The 27,535-nt window shown below is 35.7% G+C and overlaps 1 protein-coding gene across 2 annotated transcripts in view; it reads right to left on the bottom strand.

Annotated features, from left to right (window-relative positions):
• LOC129271195 (rapamycin-insensitive companion of mTOR-like) overlaps positions 1–26,636 on the bottom strand; it is a 51,976-nt gene extending 25,340 nt beyond the window's left edge. For both annotated transcript variants that reach the window (XM_064106368.1, XM_064106369.1), the window contains exons 1-6: positions 26,579–26,636; positions 18,984–19,179; positions 18,030–18,156; positions 11,986–12,155; positions 11,426–11,493; positions 8,266–8,330 (exon numbers count right to left, since the gene is read on the bottom strand). In XM_064106368.1, the coding sequence (XP_063962438.1) occupies positions 8,266–8,330; positions 11,426–11,493; positions 11,986–12,155; positions 18,030–18,156; positions 18,984–19,082 (529 nt within the window). In that variant the 5' untranslated portion in view covers positions 19,083–19,179; positions 26,579–26,636. The remainder of the gene's footprint in view (positions 1–8,265; positions 8,331–11,425; positions 11,494–11,985; positions 12,156–18,029; positions 18,157–18,983; positions 19,180–26,578) is intronic.
• Positions 26,637–27,535: the final 899 nt, after the last annotated feature.

Genomic DNA, 27,535 nt, shown 5'->3' with positions numbered 1-27,535 from the left:
ATGGGGAGTGTTATAGAACTGTCTAAACAACAACAAAATCAGGAGTTAATAATAACTATCGCACTATGGGAAGTGTTATAGAACTGTCTAAACAACAACAAAATCAGGAGTTAGTAATAACTATCGCACTATGGGGAGTGTTATAGAACTGTCTAAACAACAACAAAATCAGGAGTTAGTAATAACTATCGCACTATGGGGAGTGTTTATATGGAACTGTCTGCACAACAACAACAACAAAATCAGGAGTTAGTAATAACTATCGCACAAAGGAAAGTGTCATAAACCCATCCAAACAAAAAGGAATAAGAAGCTAGTGGTAATTGTTGCATAATGAGGAGTTGATTGTAATGATGATTTTGAAAGTACCTACATGTACTAAGTTGCAGGTATTATCTTTCAATGATAATACACAATATTTTCTTTCACTCTGGCAAAATATCTTAAAATCTTTTGATCTTAAGTAGAATTCTGATCAGATTACCCGGTATTTTCTGTGATCAAATGGGTATGAACTATTTAGAGCACCAAGATGTATTCATACACTGTACTGATGTAGATTTTTTTTTCATTTGTCATGGTCTGTTAAAACTCTTACATGCTGTCCATTAAACCGTCCGCATACTAGTGACCTACATTAAATGATTATTCATAAATATGCCACAGGTATTCACTTCCTACCACTATAAATATAAAACCACAAGTTTGGCACCAAACCAGTAAACTGTTTTTTGTTCCAAGTTACACTGCACAACCTAATCATAGTAGCCTGTCAATATTGGTCATCACCGCAAATGTACTCTGACATATTTGCTGCATTCTCTTTTGCTTACAGAAGTTTGTTAGTTATAGGAATTTCACTCAATAAGATTGTAGTTTATACTATGTAGGCCTATCTCTTTTTGTCCATCTGTCTCCTACCTCCCCCATAACTCCCCCTCCCTCCAATCCTTTTCTCCTCCTACATAGTACCTGCTGATTAGCAGGAACTTTCTTTCTTTTTTGATTTCACACTGGCAAAAATACCTGATATTCTCTAAAGGCCAGTTTACACCAAAACCGGATCTTCTGAATAAATTCGGACTGATTCTGCCCAAATAAGGCCTGATTTGGATGGTTTCCGTGGATTTGAATGTTCCCGAAGCACTCCAGAATTTTCTCGCATTCTGAAAGTAGTTTTTCATGCACAGACTCAAATTTGACACTTCAACAAATTGTACCATGTCTAGTATGAAGACTAGACTCCATACCATCTGCCTGTGTCAGGAGCAGCACTAGTACATGTCATGAAATATAATCTTCTACTAGGGTAAAGTGTAGTCTGTTGTGCAAACCCTTCACTCGAGTGAAAGGGTCTGAATGCACAGTCTACAATGACTTCGTGTATCGAAAGCCCTTAAAACAGCAAGATTTAATTGTGCTAGTCTTGTGTGAAGGCCCACTTGTTAATCAAAGTTTCAATCAGGGTCTATGCCTGTAGACTCGTCTGAAAGCACCTTACTCCTGTATGGCATGCCAAACTGACCATCACTGTCCTTGATGAATGCCAGCATGTGAAGCAGACTGACCTTGTTGTCATACTGAATCATATCATACAGAGGATGTTTTTCACTTACAGCAATCAAGGCCAATATAGGGTTATGTATACTGCATGGTCACTGTACATCATTGGTGTGTTCATACTGCTCAGAGGTGTGAAAACAAATTTAGAGTGATCAATGTGGTGTTTGGTTTATTCCACTTAAAAAAAAAAACATGTGTGCCTCCATGGATTACAAGTACATCTATATATAAGTGCCATTTACATGTAAAATAGTATTCTCATAGTTTTACATCTATACTGCAGACCTATTCTGAGGTTATCTTCATAGATCATAAATTGTAAAAATTATTTATGCACATAACAATCTCATTCATCATTTTAATGCTGTATTTAGAAGTTGTTCAAACCAAAATTGATTTTATGCTGAAAAAGATAAAATGATGACCTATGCAATGCATTGGAGTAATACCAAATTCCAAAACCATAATGTAAGTCAGATCTCCTGACCTTATGAGGGTTATATACATTATATTGTGGTATTAAATGGTACTATGAAATATGAAAGGGCATATAAAGACATTAAAACTAAATATATCAACATACATAAAAAGCTGATAAAATACAAGGTTAATGTTCACATATATCTACACTAGGTTTCTAAGTACATCAATATTGTATTCAGTGATTATGTAGGGCTGATGATCAAAGTTGATTGCCTAAAATTTTATTGAGTTTGTTGCACTTTACATAGTAATAAAACATGCAATGCCCTTCTTTAAGGGCGTTCCACAGATAAAATGAAATCCATGTCATTTTCACCGAATTTTATAAAGAGCTACTTTAGCACCTAAATATTCCTAGTATACAAAAATTAACATGGGATATGAGGTGGAGCAATATTTCTGAACTTCGATGAGTCGATGACAAAGGAAACTGAACGGACTCGGAAACTCAAGACCATACAACTCTACAAGTCTACCTTAACTCTTATCAATGTTTTGACATGAAAATGTTGAAGAATAACTGATTGGAAGCTGACATGATATTGTACTTTGGGAACCATGAGATAAGAAATCCGACACGTTGGTTGGGAAAGCTGTCAAGTCCTTTCTTAGAACAGCTGTCAGTGACACTGGCCAGGGCAGAATGATACATTACACTACTGGCTTATTTTAGAAACGTGGTAGAGGTCTGTGCTATTCTTGGGCTATCTCGAGGTCTGTTTTAGAATGACTCGTATTACTCATGCGTTACATGACATCATGTGCACATGGCTTCCGTGTGATCTAATTATCGTTCAATTTTTATAGCTCTGCTCATTGATATGTTTACAAGTCCTTTGAGAGAACGATTTATGTACCTTATTGGCCACTTCACAGCATATTCATTAGTTGATAAACCTTATCTATGAAATATCCTTTGCCAGTTTACATTTGGCTTCATTAACAGTCACTTTTTTTACTCATGTGCTCAGTTGAGCCCACTAAATACTTCATTTTTCAGCAAGCTGATATGATTCCAGGGAAACAATTACATAGCGACAGGGGCGATTTACATGTAGCCCCTGAAATGATTCTCTCAACAGCACTGGAAACTCAAATAAGGAGCCCTAGAAAATCCCCATTTGTTGAAATGTTAAAGCTTATCCAATGTTGCAGAAATTCAAGTTGTGAAAAGTAGGGCCCCCCCCCCCCCTCTGAAAATCAAAAATTAATTTTTGCCTGTATGATGCACTCAGTGTATTTATCTGAAAAACATATCATGTATCCAGTAAAAAAAAATATGTATCGTGTATCCAGTCAAAAGCAAATCTAAACATATACAACATGTCCCACAAAAAATGTTAATGACACTTGAGATGGGTATAATATAAAAATTACAACATTAAAAAGTCTGACCTCTCTTATCCGGACACATTGGGACGAGCTCCAATCCGGATAAGGGATTTATCCGGATCTGGGAGACCCAATATTAAATACACGCAGCTGCCTCCCCAATGGTAGCTTCACGTAATCTATTGTAGTGGGTGCACACAGACAGTATTTCCCTGCTGTCGGTGCAAATCATAAGCGTTTTTTTACGGAAATGAAATCGATTGGTTGCCAAAACTCTTGGATAATTTACCTGCTGAAATGATTGAGGAATACATCGAGCATACCTCGAAAGAAAGAGAATGACTCGATGAAACTGAGTTTGAAAATGGGATCATCGCGGCGGGCATCGCAGCTTTGCAAAGTCAGCCATTGTTTGTTTACTGACTGTAGGCTCAAACATGATAGATGGCGCTGTCTGTATCGAAGCCTTGCACTAAGCTAGCGAGACATGTGTTGTTTTTTCCGAAAAAAAAGGAGAAGGTGATAAAATGGTTGCGCTGTGCCCTGATTTACTGGAAAATTATCCGAAGTTCTTTCGGTGATTTGGGTAAGATATTTTTATTAAAAAATAATGTAGTTGTAGGCATTAGAAAATGTATGTAATCAAAGTGAGTTTGCATAGGAATTTTAAGTTAAGATTTAAATCTCATTTCCCCCATGAACTAAATTGAAAAAAAAATCTTGGCAAGTGTGTGTCCGGATAAAAGACCCCGTTCACATTACGCTTTCTAAAACTAGTTTACAGGAAATCGGTTCAGGAAACCAATTTAGAAGACCGCTTTGCTAGCGTTCCCACTTGATCCCCCATAAGTGTTTTTCAAAATCACTTCACGTAAAGCGATCTTGTTGCTATAGGAACGCTCTCAGTGAGGTGACACGTGATCGCGCGAAATTTGAAACCGCATCGTAGGCATTCTACACACAGTGTGTAGAGTAGCGCACTCAAAATGTGTGAAGATCGCTTAAATTAAATAAATGCTAGTTTACAATTACAAAATTACAATGTATATACATGTACAATATAATAATTTTTACATTATACTCATTCAAAGTGCCATTAACATTTTTTTGTGGGACATGCTGTATATCTTCCAGCTTTATTATACCAGTAGATATTTATATGCAGACTTATATTTAGATCACAGTAAAATGTGCCTAAATCAAAGAACAGAATGAAGTTCAGGATGTGTCCTTAAAGAAATATTAATCTCCCATGTCAACATTACTCATGGTACCTTACCCAAATATAAACATTACTATTCATTGAACTTATAACTCAGTATCTCACTATTACACACAGACAACACAACATATTCTCATTCAGTATGAGTGAAAGTATTATATCATAATGAGCAGAAGGGGGGGGGGTGACTCTACAGGGATTGGATGAGGCTCATTGGCCTATAGAAGATGGTGCCCTGTGTGGGAAAAATTAATTTTCTTTAAATACCATAGATCAATCAAATTTATGAAGAAATACTATCATAAAATCATTACATATTATAGTGGCCTCCAATACAACAGATAGTAATATACAGGTACAATGTAGATTATCATAAATGGAAGAAAGTCGGGGAGATTGGGAAGGGGGGGGGGTCTGAAGAACTGGGAGGGGCTCACTAGCTAAATATGATGCTTCATGTGTGGTTCCTTAAATGCTGAGGAAACTATCAATGAGACAATAGTTTTAATAGATCATTATGTAACACAACAGCCAACAGCGTACTTAAACATACTACAGACAGTATTACTAGAATAAAACATATAGGGGCAGGGTGGGGTAGGGGAATAGACAGGAGGGGGTAAACTGGCCATGGGATGGCGTCCTAGATTAATCATTTCCTAAATATCGAGGAAACTATCACTCGGCCCGGCCACTTGAAAACAACCTGATGACGCTGACTCATACCGACAGTAAATAAACAAATTAAAGGGATATCCCCATTTTAAGAAGCATACTCAACAAACCTGGCCTGAACAAGAGAAGTTTATTAAAGGCATTTAGTATCTTTGTCTAGAATTCAAAATCAAAATCATTGATTAAGCTCCTAAATCCATCACATTAAATAGAAAAGTCAGATGGGAATACCAAAACTTTACAAGCCAGGGCTCAGTTATTACTCAAGATATACACAAGCGTACCATCAAACCAACTATAGCCCGTATTCTGAACGCTGGTCAAAAGTTGTGGTTTAACTATGGATAGCCAATTGCTATACACAAATTGTTCAGCTCAAATCAATCATAACTGTCAGGAAACAATAATTAGGATAGTTTTCACCTCAAGGTATTACCAATATGTAGTATTATTCATCATAAAATACTTTAAACAATTTTTAATTAACAATGAAAAATACAGGTCGGAAAAATAATGAAATACTCACATGGCCTGCTCAATGCATTTTCTAGTTGATTTTTGGTGGTTATTGTTATAGACATGCATAATTGTAAAGTAAATGAAGTAAATTCATGAAAAATGACCCATCCATTCTCTCTTGAAATCAGGGCAAGAATAAAAATTGCGAATGTGCCCGGTATTCCTGTGTTGATTTATAGACTCAGCCAAGGTTTTGAAAGTTTATTAAACCCAATGCTATTCTTAACTTCTCATTTCTTTCTCTCATTAACAGTCATACTGAACATAACAGGAAGGATACTTTCCAATCCTCTCTCTCTCGCTAGTCACGTGCATCATGGGGAAGCATGATCACAAGACGGCAACCATGATTTAGCAACAACATCCGTGTCCATGGCAACCGTCTCCACCAAGCTTTGCGGGAGAGGTGGAGAGGAAACATGCAATGGTTGCGTCAATAAGCCCCAATCACAGGACGCTAATCACGAGACCAGACGTGGGATACCAAAAAAAAAGATTACCAGAACCAACTTTCCTCCTCAAATCAAGAAAGAAATTAAAGTCTACCGGACAAAATTTGTCTTAAGGCATATTTAAAAGCGTGTCTAAACCTTAAGTAAAGCGTTATGCATTATGTGCAGTACAATCTCATATTCCAACCTTGTGTAGAGGCCATTGAATCTTTTTCCAACTTTACATTATTCATAAAAATCAAAAATTTAATTTCTTGGGTATTTAGCACCTCCTGTTGGTAATGATTTATTTTTTCTTTAAAAATGGCCCTTTGAAAACTTATCTTACTTATTTAGTGATTGGATCAGAAAACAGACAAAGATTATCCCTTGAAAATTTGTTTGAGAAGTGTTTTTTATCAAATATAAACAAGGTAATAGCCAGATTGAGTCTCGCCCACCTGTGACTACATAGTATGAAGGTTTCCCCAAGTACATCCCTAAACCAAGTTTGATTTCACAAAAAAGTCTCGCAGGTAAAATGAAATGTCTGACTTCAAATTAACTTGGCCTTACAAAGTTACATCCAATGATGGCAGCATTAAACACAGGTCCTCCAAGCTTACTTGAAAAGTCTGGGAAGATTGCAAAGTTATCTGTCTGCGGCCCAAAGTCATTTGAAAGTTATCATAATTGTAACAAGAGTGTCGCTAATGCGGGCACATAATGCGCCCGCCTGTACCCTGAAAATTGAGTTTTTGGTCAAGCAAGAAAAGTGGAAGGTGGCGACTTCACCTTTGACCTTCTGACCTAAAAATCAACAGAATTCCTGGGATTCCACGGATAACGGACGGACGGACACCGAGCGTGATACCATAATATGTCCCGTCTAGGACGGGCATATACAAAAATCCTACTCATTGTGTATTCCTTTGGGAATATTACACGTAATTTGCTTTCACACAAGCCAAAAAATATTGGTATTTTTGTTTTTTTGAATGGCGTTAAAATCACCTGAGCTCTCTCTCTCTCCATTTTAGTCACTTTCCCTGCCTGCCCAAACCTCTATCCCTAAATGTCTAATTTATTCATGTCAATGATTACTATTAATCATGTGCTCTGCTTCTAATGAGACTCCTAGACCTGGTTACACAGAGCACAGCTATTGATCGTACCACAGATTTTAACATTGATTGCACATAATAATAAATGCAATCAATTATGAATATAAATCATGAAATCAATCAGTAAGCCTTGTGCTACATCAACCCTATGACTCTTTGACCTTGCTTGTAATTATAGCAGCTACTTGTTTTGAGGGTTCAGATTAAACATAATCCCTCACAAGTGACTAAACCAATTTAGAAAAGCAAGTGATTTGCTTTGCAACATTCAAAATGAAAACACGCAGCATTCATTCCCCCCCCTCTCTCTCTCTCTTTCTCTATTGACTGTGAACATGTATGTAAACACTTCCTCACCTAAATTAACTTTAAAAGTAAACGGTAACAATATTGCTAAATCATAACATCTCTGGAGAATTGTACATATTGTATTGTACATATCACAGAGAAAATCAGGGAATGATTTTGCTTTACAAATTTGAATAGCATTTTTCGTCATAAGAGAAAAGCTCTCAACTAAGTAATGTACAGTCCTATGTAACAATATGCTATACAAAAGACTTTATGCATAGCAGTCTTTCAAAAATGTGGAGCAAATTGCGATGCGATACCAGGAAAATTATTTCCTGGAAAATGTATGTTATTAACTTCACTCTTAAGAACACCCCTTCCCCCCCAAAAAAAATAAAAAAAATAATAATAATAATAACAATTTGGGTTGAAGATAATGAAATTACCAGGGATAATTAAAAAAAATAACAATAGGACAACACACATGTGAGAGATACCCATTTTAAACTGGAATACCCATTTTAAACTGGAGTACCCAAACTTTGATGCGCACATTGGTTTCATCATAAAACAATCCTTTTGTTCTGATCATAATTTGTTTCATTTGACTGATGATAAAACTTACCAGGCCAAGATCTAAGCAGAGTAACAATAGCCATCCTACTGGCTTGGTATAGACCATCTTTCTCACTTCAATGTGGAAAAGAAGAGAAATGGAAAATAAAATATAAGAAATATTAGACACACTTATACATATAAGATACCAAATAAAAAATCTAACTGTTATTATTGTCATCTTGTCTCATCAGCATTGCTATTATCACTAAATGAGTATGAAATATATTTAACTTTTAAAGCTAGTCAAATCAAATATGAAAAAATTAAGTATATAGGGCAAATATCAAGAGAAAACAAGGATATTTATAATCAGAAAAGGGAGAGAGGGGGTGGGGGTGGGATGGGAAGAAGCATTGGAACTTACAATGTATTGAAAGAGATAAAATGGACTGGGGATATGAGGGGCAGATATAAGGGGAAGTGGGGTGATTATAAAAGAAAGGGACAAAAATGAGGGAGGGAGGGGGGAAGGAAGAGAGGAATAAATGGAAGATAGGGAGGGAACAGTTGGGGGGAGAGAGGGGGCGAGAAAGGGAAGAAAGAGAGGGACAAAAAAGAGGATAGAAAATGAATGGAATGTAAACGGCAAAGAGAGACAGAAAAGAAAAAGATGAGCATGGAAAGAGGGAGAAGGAAAATATTTTTTTCAGGACAAGGTTAAGACAAAGAGAAGGATATTGGGGATTATGAGAATGAGAGAAAGACACAGCTTGAGTGGGTGACAAACTTGACGATTTCTTGGATAAATGGGACTGTGCATAGGTGAAATAAACACAGCCTTGAAAATGGAAACATTAGCAGACATGATATTTCTCTTTCACCACCAAACCAACCCACTCAGTGGTTTCAGTTAAAAGGTGGTTATGTTCCCGCCAAGGGTTGTGTTCACACTTAATGCAATTTCTGAAGCTGGAATTACACATCAAAATGGCACCAAAATATAGAGTTACTACAGGAGAGCATTTAAGCAATTTTTCATCAATGCTGATTTTCCTTCATTTCAAGACATGCCACATCACAAAGTCAACCTTTACATCATAGGATCCTGATTAAGATCCCTTTGTGTTCAACTAATTTTTTTGTAGACTGTAATTCTTCACAATCGTTTTCAGTATTTCAAAACCGAACAGAAATTGTTTGATCGCAACCATCGATATAAAAAAAACATGGACAGAGCTTGTCGTATGCTGCCGTACATATGAACTTTATGCAGCAGGAAGAGTGTGTGGCCATACCAACATGCAAGAAACAATATGCACATGAAAGAGATAAAAGTGTGGAACTTTGTGCACACTTTACCTTCAGGAGTACATTTAGGTGTTTCTGGTGATCTTAAAAGAGAGCACTGTTGCTCTAACCAGTTATTTTTTAACCAATGATCGCAACCATATCAAGGAGCAATGAACTCAGAACAGGTCTTGAGATGGCACTGTTCAAAATGACCGAGGCACAATGGCTTTAAAAACATGATTCTAGGGTGAAAAATGGTCGCTTGAATGCACCCTCATAGACGCTTGCTGTCCTTTACATCTCATCATTCTTTCATAGCTCTTCCCACACGGTGAGAATGTGGTCGACATCTCCCACAAGCTTGACAGCCCTAACAAATTATCATTAATTATTCAAGGTGTTTAGATGGGGGATTACTTGACAAGTCTTAGAGAGGTACATTGCTGCCATTACCATTTTCAAAACCCATTCTGACTACTAAAATCTTAATAAGAAACATTTCAAATAAAGATCAATTTGTATTGAATAATGTAATTAGATTAGGCTGTCAAGACTGAACTCAAAATCTGGTAATTTGAGGGATAATTATCAGTTTGCTATGCCCAAATTACATTTCATAAAACCAGCAAGGCTGTCTACATTCACAAAATCATGGACAAATGCTACCTGAGCAGTTATGAATTTCAGAGAATTTTAGGTTCTGAAATTATGGAATAGAGTATTTTTTACCAAGCAAAATGGGCATTTATACACTTACAAACTAAGCCCTGTATATTGCATACAAACTTTGGTTCGAAGCTTGAACCAAATGATACAATGTACAAACATACATTTATTTAGGATATTCTACAAGTTTCTATTGTCATATGACATAAACACACGCAGAAAAAAACATTAAAACTGTATAGGTACTAACATAACATAATGTCTGCTGGTGAGAATGGGGCAAGCTCATACCCATAAGGATTAGGAGCAATACTTGATTCATAATCACAGACACCAGTAAAAAGTTTCAAATTGTACCAATAAACTAATTCCTGCTGGTGTGAATGAAGCTAGCTCATATAGCCTATAGAGGATAGGATCAGGTGCAATACATCTTTACATGTACATGTACGATGGATTACAACACACTGTTTCGCCCTTGATATTCTAATGGATACTGTCTCATCAAACCAATATTATATCATCAATCTTACAAGTGAAGCAAAACAAATCCTTGTACCTATTCATATGCACTCAATATGGATTTTTAAATATTTTTCTTCAAGGTACTGTTGATTCTTTTAAAATATCAGCATGTTATTGCCTAAGCTTGCACAAAATAAAATTAGATAAAAAGTTTACCTGTATAATGTGTAGCACATAATATCAAAGGGCTCCTCCCAAAATAAATAAATAAATAATGAATTAATCAATCAATTAATTACAAAATGAATGATAAAAAATAATAATAATAAATCAATGACTTGAAAATCCCCTGCCCCTCCCAACCTCGGGAGAAAAACAAAATATCAACATAAACATCCAAACATATATGTTCCATAGTTTTCTATCAGAATGATATCTTAATAGCCTATTTAAAGTTTTGGTAATTCCTCCATATCCCAAGTTACTTCTTGATTATATGAATGTGAATGCCCTATAACAGTTGATGTGGAGAATATAAAATGAGTATTTTATTTTGTATGTGATTATTCTCGTTTCCATTTGTGTGGTTTTATATAATTTAAATGTATGCATTCAGATGCCTGCTAACTACAAGATTTTTAAGCTAAAAATATCAGACTTCAAAAGTCACTTGCAACTTGTGAAAATCATCATGAAACTAGTCTTAAAACTAGTCTTAAAACTTGCTTTGAATTTTCTAATTAATTTATTTATCTTTACTTAATTAGGGATTGATAACATATTTGATTTTATTCTGAATATCTTACCTTGCTTGAGATTCAGATGAATCTCCAGTATGTCTATAGTTGAAGTCTGTGAACGGAGCTATTACTTGCTGCAAGATATAAGAAAACCGAGACACATAAAAGAATAATTACATCAAGTCAGTTTTGTTTCAATTAAGCCTAAATGGAAGAAAAAAAAGCTATAAATGTATACATTGGTTATACATCAAGAATTTGGTCAAGTGCTAAACTTTGATCTCAAATCACGCCACAGTATGTACATTTCTTTTTGTCTTTTTTATCGTATTTTTAAATTTTTCTTAAGGCTTTGCATCCAAAATTAATGGGTCATACTACAAAAGCGTGTCACCTTGTTCCAAATTGGCAAATGGGCGGATACTGACACGAGCACTTGCAGGCCTTTAAGTTTTTATATTTTCAGGGCAAGGCAATGTTTCTGTCGGGCATATGCTACATGTACATTACAGCAATAATTGGAAAATCAGAAAAAAAGAGGAAAATGTGCAGAATATCCATCGGAGCAGTTGCCGCTGGAGTAAATGTCATTGCAACATACAAAGAAATATTGGCTAATGCGTTACCTCAATGTCGACTTTGAACCTGATGAACCTCCTGCTTGCCGGGTGATTGAGGAGATGTAGAAGGGTCAACATGACGGCTTCGTTGATCCTCAAGAGCTGCATGTCTAGGATGTTACGCACCAGGGCTCCTAGTCCTCGAGCATGGGCAAAGGCAGCAGGATTAAGAACAGCTAGATTGAAATAGTAATGAGAAAATGTGTGTCATTACAATAACAGTTGCGATTCTTCAATGACTTAAGCTATAAGATCAAGTCAAATGGTAATGATAGAGGTGTTGTGGCTCAGAGGATAAGTCTCCAGATTTTGAACCACAAGGATGGTTGAGGAGATGTACATGTAGAAGGGTTAACATGTCAGCTTTGTTGATATTTAAGAGCTGCATGTCTAGGATGTTATGCACCAGGGCTCCTAGTTCTCAGGCATGGGCAAAGGAAGCTGAATTTAGAACAGCTACATGTAGATTAAAATATGAGAAAATGTGCATCTAAAGCCCCTTTTACACCTTCAAGGATGCAACACAGATCATCACGGATCTCAGTCCGTGGTGATCTGGGGTGCCATATTGGTATATTTCAACCATTGCCAGAGTGAATATGTATTTAACTGGGCATTTACACGGAAGTATACTAAGAGTGCGGTTTCTACAAGGATAGACAAGGTAGCACTAGGGATCTGCTTGACAAGCTACCGGGAATCAACACGGATTACACGGATGTTAATGGGTCCTTACACGGACCTTTACGCTCTCTACTGAGATATCTCTAGAGCTTTGGCCAAGATCGAAGTTTCTTTCATTTTTGGCAACATCTGAAGCGTACACATACATGGCCATAAACACAGACTATTGTTCATTTGCGCAAACAATGGAAAATTTTCGACCCCGGATATTATATAGCCGGTATTAACAAGGGTCACATCCCAGTTCTTACAAGGAGCCTCTGGGATGCATTTGGTAGCTGCACGGATGTACAAGGTGGTTACATGGATGATTATTGGTCCGTGTGCTCCGGAATGAAAATTTGAATGTGTTCAAATTTTCTCCCGGATATGCCGGTACACCAAGGATGACGCCGGATGAGTAGCCGGTGTGTACACGGTAATCCCGGACTGTACGCGGACGACCCCGGGTTGACAATACGGGATGATCCATGTTGCTTCCATGAAGGTGTAAAAGGGGCTTTACACAATCATATGAACTTATTAAGCTTAACCCTCTGAACCCTAAATTATTAGGGGTGGCGGTGACCCATACCTTGAATTATTTGCAGTATCGACCACATTCACAAACTCCCATGAATCGAAACCAACGGCATCTTCCCCCCGCTAGTACCCGGACCAGGCCGGCTGAAGTTGTTTACCTTCTCGTAGACCTAGTCTACAAACAGAAATATCAACTTTAGTGTCTGTTTTGGGCCCAAAATCACTGTTTTCACTAAAGTCAGATAGATCTATCAATTGCTTCCCCATAGTAAGCATGTGACTCGCCGCGTATTACACCGTGTATTACCGCACATAACAATAAGAACCAACTTGACTGAATCATATAGTATTAATCAATGCTCATTCCACATGTTCAGGGAGGAATTAATCACTGTTTCACTCGACACTGAGGAGAAAAATAGAGTATTCCCTATTTCATATAATAAAATACAAAAGAAATAGTGAGTGGATGACGTCATCAGTCTCCTTATTTCCATACCCACTAGGATGTGCATACAACTGTTTTGTGAAATTAAGCAAAACTTTAAAATGTCATAACTTTCTTATTTTACATCCAATTTTTATGAAGTTTTCAGTGTTATGCTTGTTGGATTTTTCTTATTTTATTCAAATCAACTTTTTGTTGGGGTGGACTTGTCCTTTAACATTTTTCAAATCTTAAATAACTTTTCATATCTTTCTCTCTTTCATATGCATGTTTCTTTATATTTCTATCATATTTTTCTCTATATGTATCACTCTCTCTTTTCTCAAATCTATCCTTTTTTGCCTTCCTCCAGTAAATTTATTATTACTCTCTATATTTCTCCCCAACCCTCTCTCTCCCTCTTCTCCATTGATTTATTTCTCTTAAATTCTTTCCATCTCTCCTTTGCTCATTTTAAAAATATCTTATTCTTTATTTCTCATTCTACAGGTATTTTCTATTAACTTCTACACTGTACTCAACTCTACACAGAAATTGCAGGAGCTATTTTTCTTCAATGTGCATATTTAAATAAACATGAACCACATGAGTGTATGTGTCACTTTTGATCACTTTGAAACTACTTACGGGGGGGGGGGGGGGGTCACAAAAGGTTCACTGGCAACAAATGCATTGTTGCATTATATAATACATACAACTGAAATTTAAGTGCAACTCTATTTAAAATCACACTTAAATCTTTGTGAAAACACCCTAGGTTAGACTGAATACATTTTTAGACCTTTAATTGATCCTAATTGGCGCACACTAATCAAACCCAGGCACACAGCCAAATTTCACAGACAGTAGGCATGTGCTATCTAATAGCAGGAAGGGCACTTAATTAAACATAATTGCACCACATACTGATAGCTACACACTACAACTGTTGCACTTATCCCTCAAAACATATCCCAAAGTTCATGTTAAAGACAGGTTACGAATCTATACATTTTTCATATATGAAGTGTGATAGTATACACAGACTTTTCTTGTCTCAGGAATGAGCAAAAGCTTCAATGATTTTGAATAATAAATCACTACCATTACACATAAATATTTTGACTTTCTGTCAATTCCTTAGCTCTGAAATCTGAACAGATTCTATCATTATATGTTCAGTGCAATTTCATTGATTAATACACAGCAAATTGCATCTCATCAGCAACATCTGGAGCCTGTTTCATAAAACTTGTTACAATAACAAATTTGCAATATCAGTTAAATCAATCCATCAGATTGGCTGATGATAAACTTGATATAGAAATTGTGCATTTATTACTATAACAAGTCTTTATGAAACGGGTCCCTGACCAATGTGGTGATGCGTTATTTACCTATCAGAAATGGGAATGATTTTAGTGTGATTTTTAGTCATACATAAATCTTTTAAAAGGCTCAACAGGTAATGGTTAAAACATTCCGAGAGTTTCCTTCATTCAGCCGCCAGTCAGTCAGTTAACTAGCCATGACCAGAGGATGTCTCTTAAAATAGTTCGATAAGGATAAATTTGGAGGTCTCTTAAGCACCCCCCCCCCAACTGCCTCCTCCTCCCCCCCGTCTCCTAGCTGTCTGCTTAAACAGGATATTAAAATGATGACCACTTGTCTGAGATGCTAGTGTCCACCCAAATAAAGAGAAATAGAAAGTGCAGTGCTTCTATTTTTTCAATTAGATCAAATCAATTTAAATCTAAATTCCAGTTCAAATCAAATTCAATAATTTTTGTATTCAACCCACCATCTTTAAACTCAAGCCTCATACATAGAAAATTGAGTAGATTGCTAATTAGGGGTATGACTCCACTTTATAAATGAAGGGGAATGAGAACTTGAGAAGTGTCTTTTTCAGCCCAACTTTGTGCATAACAATAAATCAATGCAATTCAATTCAGTCAAAGTTTTCATGACTTTCAATCAAGTCTTGGGGAAATGGAAAAGGATGCAGTGCACTTTGTATCTTTGTGCATTTAAACAGAACATAAAGAAAGTCTTTGATAAAATGCAAACTTGTCTACACACACTTCGTCTTCTTTCTGAAGTTTCTGTTTGGTCTCATCTCACATGGTCTAATCCTGCTTTGTGTATAACCAGTTCATCAAGTTTCCATTTGGTCTAATTTCCATTTATACCATTAACAAGTTTTCTATTTTTAATATCCATTTGGTCTAACAACACTTTATAATTAGATGAACTGTTTAAAGGTAAAAGTCAGAAGTTGCAGCAAACAATTATTTCATGAGAAAGTATTTTAAATCAAGGTTAATTGTCACCATATTATCATATATCTAGATCTGGTACATTAATATAACTTATCTTTGTATAATCATGAAATCTTTGCTCAAAATCGATAATTCTGATGATCACAAACACAGAAAAGCATAATGTGGGACAGTGAATTAATATTGCTTTGAAAAATACCAGACATTTGCTGAAATTCTGTGTTTATTTTGCTCATTTCTCAGCAATTATGCATTTTCTTCCAGAGCTATTTGTCAAATATTTTTTATTAATAAATTCAACACTTTGGTAAAAATTTCATTGGATTCTTTTAAAACTCATGTTGAGATCGTTACCACAACTGGAATTTCTCTTTCAGAAGCAAATTTTCATTTGACACTCAAAAAACACCAATGAGTAGATGAAGTAGAAATTGGACCAAAAGAATTAGACCAAGAGGGCCTTAGACCAATTATTCTGGAGACCAAACAGCAATCAGACTAGATTGTAAGTGAACCAAATGGGTTTAGTCCATACGGTACTGGACTATCTGACCAACTCCTTGTAAATACAAAGATTCATAAACCTCATTCATCACACTAGCTCTGATCTAATCACAGACCTATAAATCCTATAATAACTCAATGAGGATATATTTAGAGGTCTCCCCAGCTCACCCCCCCCCCATCCCCTTCCTGCCGTATCTATGTCTACCCAACTAGGAAACTTTGAGTGGGTGACTTTCCGCCCAGGATATGATTGTCAACCTACAAATAGAGTGAACTGCTTAAAATCAGTCCAAGTCTTACTGACGTTGGCTGTATTCATTTGTGTTTCATACTAAGACCCCCCCCAAAAAAAATAAACAAACAAACAAAGGGGGAGAAAAAAAAAGAAAACAAACAAATGAATAAACAATACATAATACTAGACATAAATAAAATAAAAGACAAAAATGAAATAAAATCAAACAATAAATAAGAAAAAATAAACAGTAATGATATTACTACTGATCACAATGTTGATCATGATAGTGTTGGTGTTGATATTGGTATGGTGAGGATGATAAGAATGATGACAATGGTGGTGTTGATGATGATGATAATAATGAAGATGATGAGGATTGTGATGTTGATAATGAAGACTATGATGATGAGTGGGAAGAAGAGGAGGAGGAGGAAAGGGCAATGATGAGGAGGATGGTAATGATGATAGTGATGATGAATATGATTGTGAGGAGGAGGATATTAATACTGACCAAAAGTTTGATCATATAAGAGAATAATTAAAATCCTTTGGTGCTATTGTCTGATGTTTTGATGATGGTGAAGACAAAAGCTGATACATGTATGATATAAATATTACTTTCAACGAATGTTGAAAAAAACTCAAGTAAATAAAACAATAAAAAAGGGGAAACAAACAAAAATCACTCACTTTTTTTAGTTATACATAATATAACCTTGCCAGGAATAACATTAAATGCAGTATAATGACCTTTCTATAGTAATTAGTACATGATGACATCACAGTTACCGATACTACACCACAAAACAGATGAGAGATAACTAATAACAATTACACCTACACAATGACATTTACTTTAATCCTTTCATATTGTATGTATATGTATCAACACTATTTTTGCTTGTAAGCCGCCACCAGTATATTGTTCATGAGCATTAACTTTCCCTGAAAAGTGTATCTTCACGGAACTTCATATTGCTCTGATGTCAAACAATTTTTAAAGGGTGTTAATTATGGGTCCTCTATATGTATTTTACCATAACAACAAGAGTGTATTCAATAATGATTTGTGTTTATATATCAAAACCTGACAACAGTTATCATGATTCATGAAAAAGTAAAAAAATATAATTTACGTTTCTTCTATAATTTTTTTAATGATGATTTCTACATGTTAATGGGGGGGATTCAAGTATGCCTAATAAACTATAAATATATGCACACACATAGAATTGCATATGTTTAATTGTATAACCCATTGGAAGTGCTTTTATTCTTCCTTTAAACTCACATAATAATGGCCCCCATGAGTTACAGTACTTTATTAAAAAGTTGGATTCATCTTGAGCAAGCACGGAAAATGGACTAACTTCCATCCAAAAATACTTACCAAGTTCACAGAGTGTCGCTACGCATGCGTTCCTCATCCGATCCCGTTCCTTGTCATCGCTGTTGCTAATGGCAACCAAGACATGGACTAGCGAGACTGGGCAGTAGGCGGGGGCGACGGCAAGAATCTGAGATGGTTGGATAAACACCACTGTAAATTTCATGGAACTATTGAGGCCTTCAGGGAAGAATTGGAGCATGGATTAATCTATGCAGCTATGTTTGCAACTAACATAAAACAAACTGACCTTTAACAGGTAGATTGCAATTTGAATTCAGTAAAATTACATATTTCCCATCTATACATCCTAGACAAAGTGGAGTAATACAAGACAATATTTGCAATCAATTACAAATCGATACTATAATTTTACAACTATTTTAATTTGAGCTGTACCAAATTAGTATATACTCCTTGTTGTAAGAATCAGTTAATTTGTTTCAAAATATCACGATTGCTTTGGGACCAAGTACAGAAATGAAATTGATGGCAAGTTTCTTAAATGCCCCAATAGTTATTTTGGCATTAAAATTTGGGTATTAAAGGAACCATGAATAATGACAGGCTCATATCTCCACCATTTAATTCAAATTCAATATAATTTATATCTAATACTTAGAAAAAAAGTGCAATACATTGAGAATCAAATTATTTTGGAAAAACATAGTAAAACAATTATATTTATTTTTTAAAGATGTGAATTTGATGGGGGAAGGGGGGGGGGGGGGCGTAGGGCCGAAAAGGAATACTGACTATAGTACATATTTACTACTTTAGGAGTCATATTTTTCATAGAATATTGTTGTAATACAGGATTATGTCTCAAATACCAGCCACTTTCCATCTTCTTGTTTCTATAGGGTATTTGTCTTCAGGTTAACCAATCTATAACAGCCACATTGTTGTTTCCTTAGATTGGACTTTCTACACTGTAACTGATAATGGATGACCTACCCTTCTGATAAATCTAAGAGCCTGTATCCTCTCTACATCGTTCCGCTGATAAATGTCCAAAGATCGCATGAGAAGACGATCAACATGGAGGGCCAGCATGGCCTGGACTGTGGTCTCATCCTGGATAAGATGGCGAAGCGCCCTCAACCCCGCTCCGCGAATCTCCTTGGCTGGATGTACCACTGCAAGGCGTAAACTGATACACGAAAAGAAAACAGAGAGAAAGAGAGAGAAATAAGGAACAAGAAGATGAAAAATGATTGCTATTGTTTTTTTCTCTGTTAAAGGAGAATGAAACCCTTAAAACCAGCTGAATCTATATCAAAGAGAAAAATCATAGAAACATATTGTTGAAAGTTTGAGGAAGATTGAATGAATAATAAGAAAGTTATGAGCATCCGAATATTGAGATCACTAGTGCCATGTAGATCCTCCCAACGGCAATGCGACCAAGATCTGTGATATCACACACGTACAACTCCCTCATTACTTAAGTACTTATTTCACTTATATTCTCACTTTTATAGACAAAGTACAGAGGTTTCACAACATTATATCATTGATGAATCGTTTGTCATATGATTAGAATGAGCAAAAAGAGATGTTTTGGGGTATATTTTCAGTGTCCAAATGGGAGAGTTGTACGTGTGTGACATCACAGATCTTGGTCGCATTGCCAATGGGAGGATCTCCATAGCATTAGTGATCTCGACATTCAAATGCTCATAACTCTTTTATTGCTAGTCCTATTTTACTCAAAGTTTTGTTGATCTTATTCTTTGATTTTTCTGCTTTCACAAAAGCTAACTTGCTCCAAGAGTTTCATTCTCCTTTAATAATAGCACTTGGTATATTCGTCACATCAACATAACATTCATCTTCATGTCCAGCTCTGTATGATAATTAACATTTTGTCACATGTGACAGTTCCTTTCGGTGAGGAGGAGGAAAGTCTTGCTTTCTGGATGTGGGGGATAAACAGCAGCAACGTCTCCCCATAAAAAGAGAAGATCAATATCTCATTTCAGAGAAAAGGGGGGAAAAGAGCAACACCATGTTCTGGATATTTATAATGCACTTTGATAAGAAGTTGAGACATACAGTGGTGCTCAAAAGTTAGTGAACCTCACCAGAAAATGAACATATTTAAAAGTGTTCAAGTTCTGCTATGTTTTAGATATTTAGTTGTGAAGTCAGGTGATAAAATATTACATTCAATAGTTTGTTTCTCTGGACCCACAGAACATTGTTGTATTTTGTCTACATTCAACACTCGGCATAAAGGAGTGCATTTTGTGGTGGGGTTGACTAACTTTTGAGCATAACTGTACATGTATATCTAAAGCACTTACAGAATCATTATTACCCCCAACATCGGATTCAACAAGTCATTCCCACGCACAATGTATGCACATCCTCCACTCCCTGTGGAGTATACCAGCCAGTCGTCATTGAGGCGGAACAAAAAACTGGACAAGCTACAATGATATTCACATCCTACTAGGTACCCAAAGTAGTATCTGGGTGGAGAGAAGCAAATTGTGGATTGACCATCCCCCTTCTTGCCACTCTGTTCTGTGATGCACCATTCGTTCTCTCAAGCGCTTTACAGATATATTACCATGGTCATCAGATAAATGTATGCATTTTCTCCATTTCCTGGGGAGCATTCCAACAAGAGTTCAAAGACTCAATTGCTAGGCATACTACATAGGCTTTCGCATCCTACTGGGTCCCCATTTAACACCTGGGTGGAGAGTGGCAAAGTGTGGATTTACACCTTGCCTTTGGCAAGGTATCAATCCCATGGTGGGATTCGAACACACGACCCTCTGATTACAAGACGAGAGTCAGAACCGCTACACCACGATGCTTCAATGCTTCAGTTCTCTTGATGAAGTTCATTAAGATCTGTGCAGACAGGTTATTAAGGAGCTCCCCGTTAATCTTCATTAAATATTGAATTCATCATGGAATATTCATGATCTTGGGCAAATGATTCATTCCAGTCAATGCCAGCAAGGGCAAAGCTTTTACTTGTACTTGTAAACATCATAAGAAGAAAACTCATTTTAGTTTCCCTCACTTGGTCTACATGTACAAGCAGTTGATCTGCTCAGTTTATAGTCTCATGCCAAGTACGCTAAACCCATTGGCCCGTATTCTGAACTCGAGTTTATATTAAACCATGGTTTAAAGTTGTGGTTTAACTATGGAGAGCCAATTGGGGCACAATTCCCTAACAATACACATTCAATTTATTAACTCATATGACACCTTAATTGTCTGGGAATGAAAACTGAAGTATTTTTCTTCATTATGAACGCAAGAGGAAACAAAATTTAGTAAACATAAGAAATTTACAATATAAACATAATTTTTGAATTTTTAGCTTCCCATAATTTTAGCAGAGTTAGACCGTGGTCTAAATTTAACCTGACTTCAGAATAAAGGTCATTTGGTCTATTCTCAATTTGGTTTAATTTCTAATTAGTCTATACCTACACTAGGTCTAAAGCCTAGATGGTCCAAATTCAACTTTGTCTATAAATAGTCAAATAAAGCTTTGATTAAAAACAAGTTGTTGACTATGATTTTATTTCAGCATAATTCTGATTTTCAATGGACCCTATCACCAGAGATACAATACATGTACATGTATATATCGGGCATTGGGTGCTATGGGTTAATATTTCGCATTGATACAATACATGTACAAGTGCATGCACTAGTACTCTAGTCATATCAGCATTTATTAATCAAAACTGACCAATAATATGCCATTCAAAATAATGTGACCGGTCTTGAGTTGCTTTTGTTGGTGTGACTGCAGTGCTAATCCAATAAAGCAGCCCGAAAAAGAAATTCAGGTCTGAAAGTAATTATCTGATGAGATTATTTTGACTATTGTTGACTTCCTTTGGGAAACAATTCCCTTGAACCAAAGTGCAATTAATTCTACTATTAACCGCCCATTGGCATGATGACCGGGCAGAGGCACCTGAACTTTACACCAAGTTTATGAGAGTATCAAATAAGAGTGAAAATAGAGGGAGGGTTGAACAACTTAAAACCTGTATTGAATCAAATCTGAAAATTATCCATTTTCATATTTTTGTTTAATTTTATTGTCAAGAAATGACAAATTATGTCTACCATCATAAAATGCATGTTTTTTGTGAAAGACTCGATCTACACGTAAACTCTTATATTAATCATGCAAGTTGAACTATTTATATTAAACTGTCCAAATTTATTTTTCTTGAGTCCCCAACAACATAAATTATCATTATTTTTTTTTAATAAGCTGATAACTGGGAATATATATTTTTGCAAAGAATCAGTCAATGAAATAAAAGTAATTGTACTGTTAGAAGGGGCAGTGAGAATAATTAAATCCAACTCACATATTTCTGAAACTTTATCAAAGCTTTATACATGTAGACAGGCCTATGTTATAAATGATCATGAATTGGGGGAGTATAGCATTTTTACATGGAGGAATGTATTTTTCCTGCATGTATTTCAAAGTAGATTTGTGTCAACCAAACATAAGCACTACACCTTTTTTTTTTTTTGAAAAAGTGCTAGAACATTCTACAAATGAACCTACATGTACTTCCACTGTCTTTTCTGTTTACATTTAGGAGGTGCTTTGAGGATTTTTTTGCAGCGTTTTTTTTTCAGAGAGCGTTCACAACTCATGGCTCATTAAAGGCCAAGGTCAGGGGTGAATAGAATATATCGTCTCATCCTAAATAAACCCAGGCTTCAGTATTAACAGTATTACTCAAAGGCACACTGTAGAGCGCTAATGTGTGGGCTCACTGGGCTGTATGTATGAGATGCATGCGAGCAGGTAATAGCCTGGATTATACTTCCTATGGCTTGAGGAGTGGGCTCAATTTTAGGCCAAGGTTAGGAAAATCAATGTTATGACACTCTAATGCAATGTATGTGGGGCTTCTTTAAGTCAAGACATGTATTGTAGGTCTACATGGACTGAATAAAATGGGACTCCTACATGTATTCATATTCAGGTGAAAAAAAAATCATGCATGCAGTATATTCCCAGACAATTGTGCTGACAATTTGAAACTCTATAGAATTGTATCATAATAGTCTAGCCATAATTGAACCAAAATTTCAGATCAGAGAATGAAATAAACCATAATACACTGTACATGCCAATAACAATTTCAGGGGGGGGGGGGTGTTTCAAGAAATTATTTGCTAACGATTGCAAATTTACAAGTCATACAGTAGATCATGGAGCGCTGTGGCCCAGTGGATTAGTCTCCAGACTTTGAAACAGAGGGTCGTGGGTTCAAATCCCAGCCATGGCGTAATTTCCTTCGGCAAGAAATTTATCCACATTGTGCTGCACTCAACCCAGGTGAGGTGAATGGGTACCTGGCAGGAATTTATTCCTTGAAATGCGTGTGTGCTGTAATAGTAATTATGGCTGCCAAGCTACAGCTTGGGTAATAATATCCAAGTCCTTTGGAAGCGCATAGAGACATTATTCATAATTGTGATATGCGCTATACAAGAACTGTTTATTATTATTATTTTTATTATCATTATGAATTTTAACTAGAGCAAATAAATTTAGGCCTATAGTTGTTGATGCGAAGAGACAGAAAAGCGATCAATAACACATTTGCAATAATTTTATTGCAAGACTTATGATCGATTTTGGGCCCTAAAATTGGCTTCCAACACCCCACAAGTCTTACAACAGATATTTTTTTAAACATTAAATATTAAAGGCAAATCATTTTGTAAAGGTGAACATGTACATGAATGAATTCAAAGGCTTATGACCTCATGTTTTTGCACTTCAGCTGTACAATGACAGACTGTAAGTCCAATCTCTAAAACCTATTTTTGTCCTATCACTTCAAACTTTTTTGTACACGTGCTGGGGGTAAACCAGTGTCAGATAGGCCTACACTTTATGACAGCCAATATACGAGGCATAGGATCAGAGTGACAGCAGTAGAGAGATAAGAAAGACTGTGTCAAGAACAAAGGCCAGTTTATCAGGCTTTAAAAATATCCTAACCTGTAAAAAAAAAACCAGGCCTAAGTTTGCACCTATTGTATTGTACTGTGCTTCAGATTCCCAAAAACATTTGTAAAGAAAACAAGAGGAATAAAAAAGAAATATGAGAAAGAATTATTTTGCTTTCCGATGTGTAGCTAATGTAGTACCTGAGGGACCGAGTCAAGAATAAAATCTTGAAATTATATTACGTACAAGACAGAAAAATGTAATGTCAACGACTTGTTTTTGTTTTTTGTTTTCAATTTTATGTATGATTATAGTACATGTACTTCATGTAGGCCTATCTGTCACATTTACATGACATTAAACTACCGGTAATCAACAATTTCACACTTTGTACTACAGTGTATAGTACATGTACAATTCATTCTTTAACTAGTGGTATTTCACCAAGGAAATAACAAACATGCTTCGGAAATGATGAGAAACCTGTCTGTACAAGGAAAACATATTTTCTTCACAAGAAACTAAAGTAATAGGGGGGAATAATCTCTGAATCTCCTGTAAATGTACTTTAAAATGATGCTACAGCCTACAAGTAACTGGAAAAAAACATAGGAAAACAAAAATCTTACAAATTGTGGGCATAAATCTAGAAAATTTAGAGGACATTTCTTATTGTGCAATTAATCATGGAGCTCAACATGATTGCAATTATGCAAGCACACATACTCAACATAGACCAATCAATCCACACTGTATGTCGATGCATGTTGAGTATGGTACATACATTGTACAATGAACAGTATGTCTGATACCTCACATCTATTTTACCAGTGATGTATGGATGCCAACATACTGTTTTCATATCAACTCTAGATATATATCAACATGATCACAATCTCAAACTTAAATCACAGCCTACTGTATTTTTTCCCTCTTCTCACAATCTGTGCCATACACAAAGTATTGTATAAAAGGTGTATGCACTTAACATTGTACCTGTTTTCATGTGCTGTGGTGTTATAAATTTAATTAGCTTTCAAGGATGCCAATTGTAATAAACTACCTACTTGTAAATGACGTACATGTAAATGACATAGGCCCTACATGTACAACAGTCAACAGAGTTAACAGCAGGCCTACAACCAGTCTCAAGTTAACTATGTAAACAAATAAATCTTAAAAGTAATGTATCAAATTTGTAGAAACTTGAGAGCTAAAAAAAGTTGTTAATCACAGAATTAAAGAATGGGAGGTGGTGCATCTTTCCCTAGCATGTAATCGGCTATTTTCCTTTTTTAAGATGTACTGTACAAGTGCATGACGTGAACTTCCATGTTCCATTCCCTTCCAATGAATGGCAACTAATTTTTTAACCATATTTTATGAATAATATTCTAACTTATTTATTGAAGCTCTCATGTGTGAGCCTACATGTACATAAAATTGTATGAGGCATAGATAGTGGACAAAGATCTTATTTATTGTGAATTCCTTATTTTAGATATGGATACACTGGTATCGGACAAATTTTCAAAACCAAAAAAGTAAAATGGCATACACTCAATTCTGAATTCACGAATGGGAAGTGCAGTAACATTTACCTGCATTATTATCTGGTTACCATAGCAACACAATTCATGCTCATGAGGAGAACATTTGAATGTAGGTTACATCCGAGGGTTGAAAGGGAGGGATAGATGACCTATATATCGGATCTGCGTCATATCTATATTTAGAACCATATGTGGGCACTGTAGCGCAGCCATGGTCAGTGGATCCGCTCTATGCTTTACAAATTCCTGTACATGTACAATTGCACATGTAAGCATGGTAGGCTTATTTACAATAGCCTGTAAAGGCCTCTTGCATTGGAAGTTCCTTTCTCTTTTTTATGTACATACATACTTGTATGCTTACAATGAATAGTCCTTTGAAATATGAATAAAAATCATCGGTTTCAAATCTCCTGGTATTGGGCATGATACTCAAAAGCATCTAAAACAAACCCAACTGTCCAAATTGTATGTAATACTAAATATTAAAATAATATGCTCCAAGCTTCTTTTTTTAATTCAATGGAATGCATCTGTACATCTTTATACAATTCAAATGATGATAAACCATAAGCCTTCTAAGACCAAGGCCATCAAGTGGTTATATTGAACATGTATGAGCTCATCTTGTGTGTTTGTGTAAAGTCTCCCAAAATGAATGAAAAAGTGAACAAAATCTCTATTTTACAAAAAAAAATTCCCTTGATTTAGGTCTAAAAAGGGATCCTTATGTTGAGTGTGCTAAAAAAGAAGCGACTGGTTTTTCGCATTTTACGGTCGGTCGGACGAGGCCAACATAACAATCGATTTGGTTCATTCTTATATAGTCAAACCTGTCTCATAGCAACCACCTGCCTATAAAGTGAAAACCTGTCTTTAGTGGCCATCAGAATTGTCTCCTATTTGAAAGAAATATTTTATAGAACCTGTCTCTACAAAAGGCCACTTGTATTCAGTGGCAACTCTCTCTGTTTCCCCTCAGTAGCCATAATAGACAGGTTTGACAATCAAGATGGAATACTTACCAACAAATGACCTCTGCAACTGAATAGCCCAGCTTGTCAAGGTTGGATACATGGTTGATAAGCTATGTAATCAAAACGAGAAATTATACTTGTAATTAAGATGAAATCTACATGTATTATTTCCTCAAAATACTAAAATTTATACATTTAGAACTCAATAGAAGAAGTTTGAAAGGGGAGCATTTCATGGATCAGTTTGGGTTTTCACTGACTGTCAAAGTAAATGATATCCTTCAATATGATTGGCTCAGAGCAAAATTGTAGATGAAAATTCACTATTTTTCACATGAAATATTCTACTTTTATAATAGAAATTGTGATTTTTTTTTCAATTATGGTCATGGGCAGAAGGATAGACCTGATACAATCAAATTACCCTTTCACAAAACGAAAGAAACATATTCAGAATTTTGTTCAACAATTATGTTAATTTGATCTTCAATGAAAACTAAAATGGCAAGATGACATACAGCTGAAATGGGTGACATTCACCTTATTCAAAAAAATACTTAGTATTATATAAGTTGGGTATTAACTGTCAAACCATATTTTTCATACTTTTTTTTCTCCAAAGTTGACACTACACTTCATTGTCCCTTCAAACATACTTTTTCAAGTTCTAAATTTAATGTCAGCAAAAAAGTGCAAACAAACTTTACATGGGTGTTGTTTTATAAACATCATGGAATCATTCCCATCAAGAACAATCAAATTGGTACACGCCTCCTCCCGATTCATAAAAACATCCTCTTGCCAAGAATGGGAGGGTTACAACCAACATTTCCTCCAAAACAAAACAATTTCCTAACAACTGTCAAAGTCAAGGTTAAACCTATACACCCTCAGCTGTGCACTACAAGCCCAATTCACATTCTCCTTCAAAAACCAAACGTAAAACCTGTCCAAAGCTTAGGTTCCAATTTCTAAATGGCAAATCTGTATTCTCTGGTGACTGAT

This window comes from Lytechinus pictus, chromosome 11, assembly GCF_037042905.1.
Source record: "Lytechinus pictus isolate F3 Inbred chromosome 11, Lp3.0, whole genome shotgun sequence".
In the NCBI taxonomy this organism is placed as follows: Eukaryota; Metazoa; Echinodermata; class Echinoidea; order Temnopleuroida; family Toxopneustidae; genus Lytechinus; species Lytechinus pictus.
Note: the sequence above shows the minus strand (reverse complement) of the source record. Positions and strands in the feature narration are given on the sequence as shown.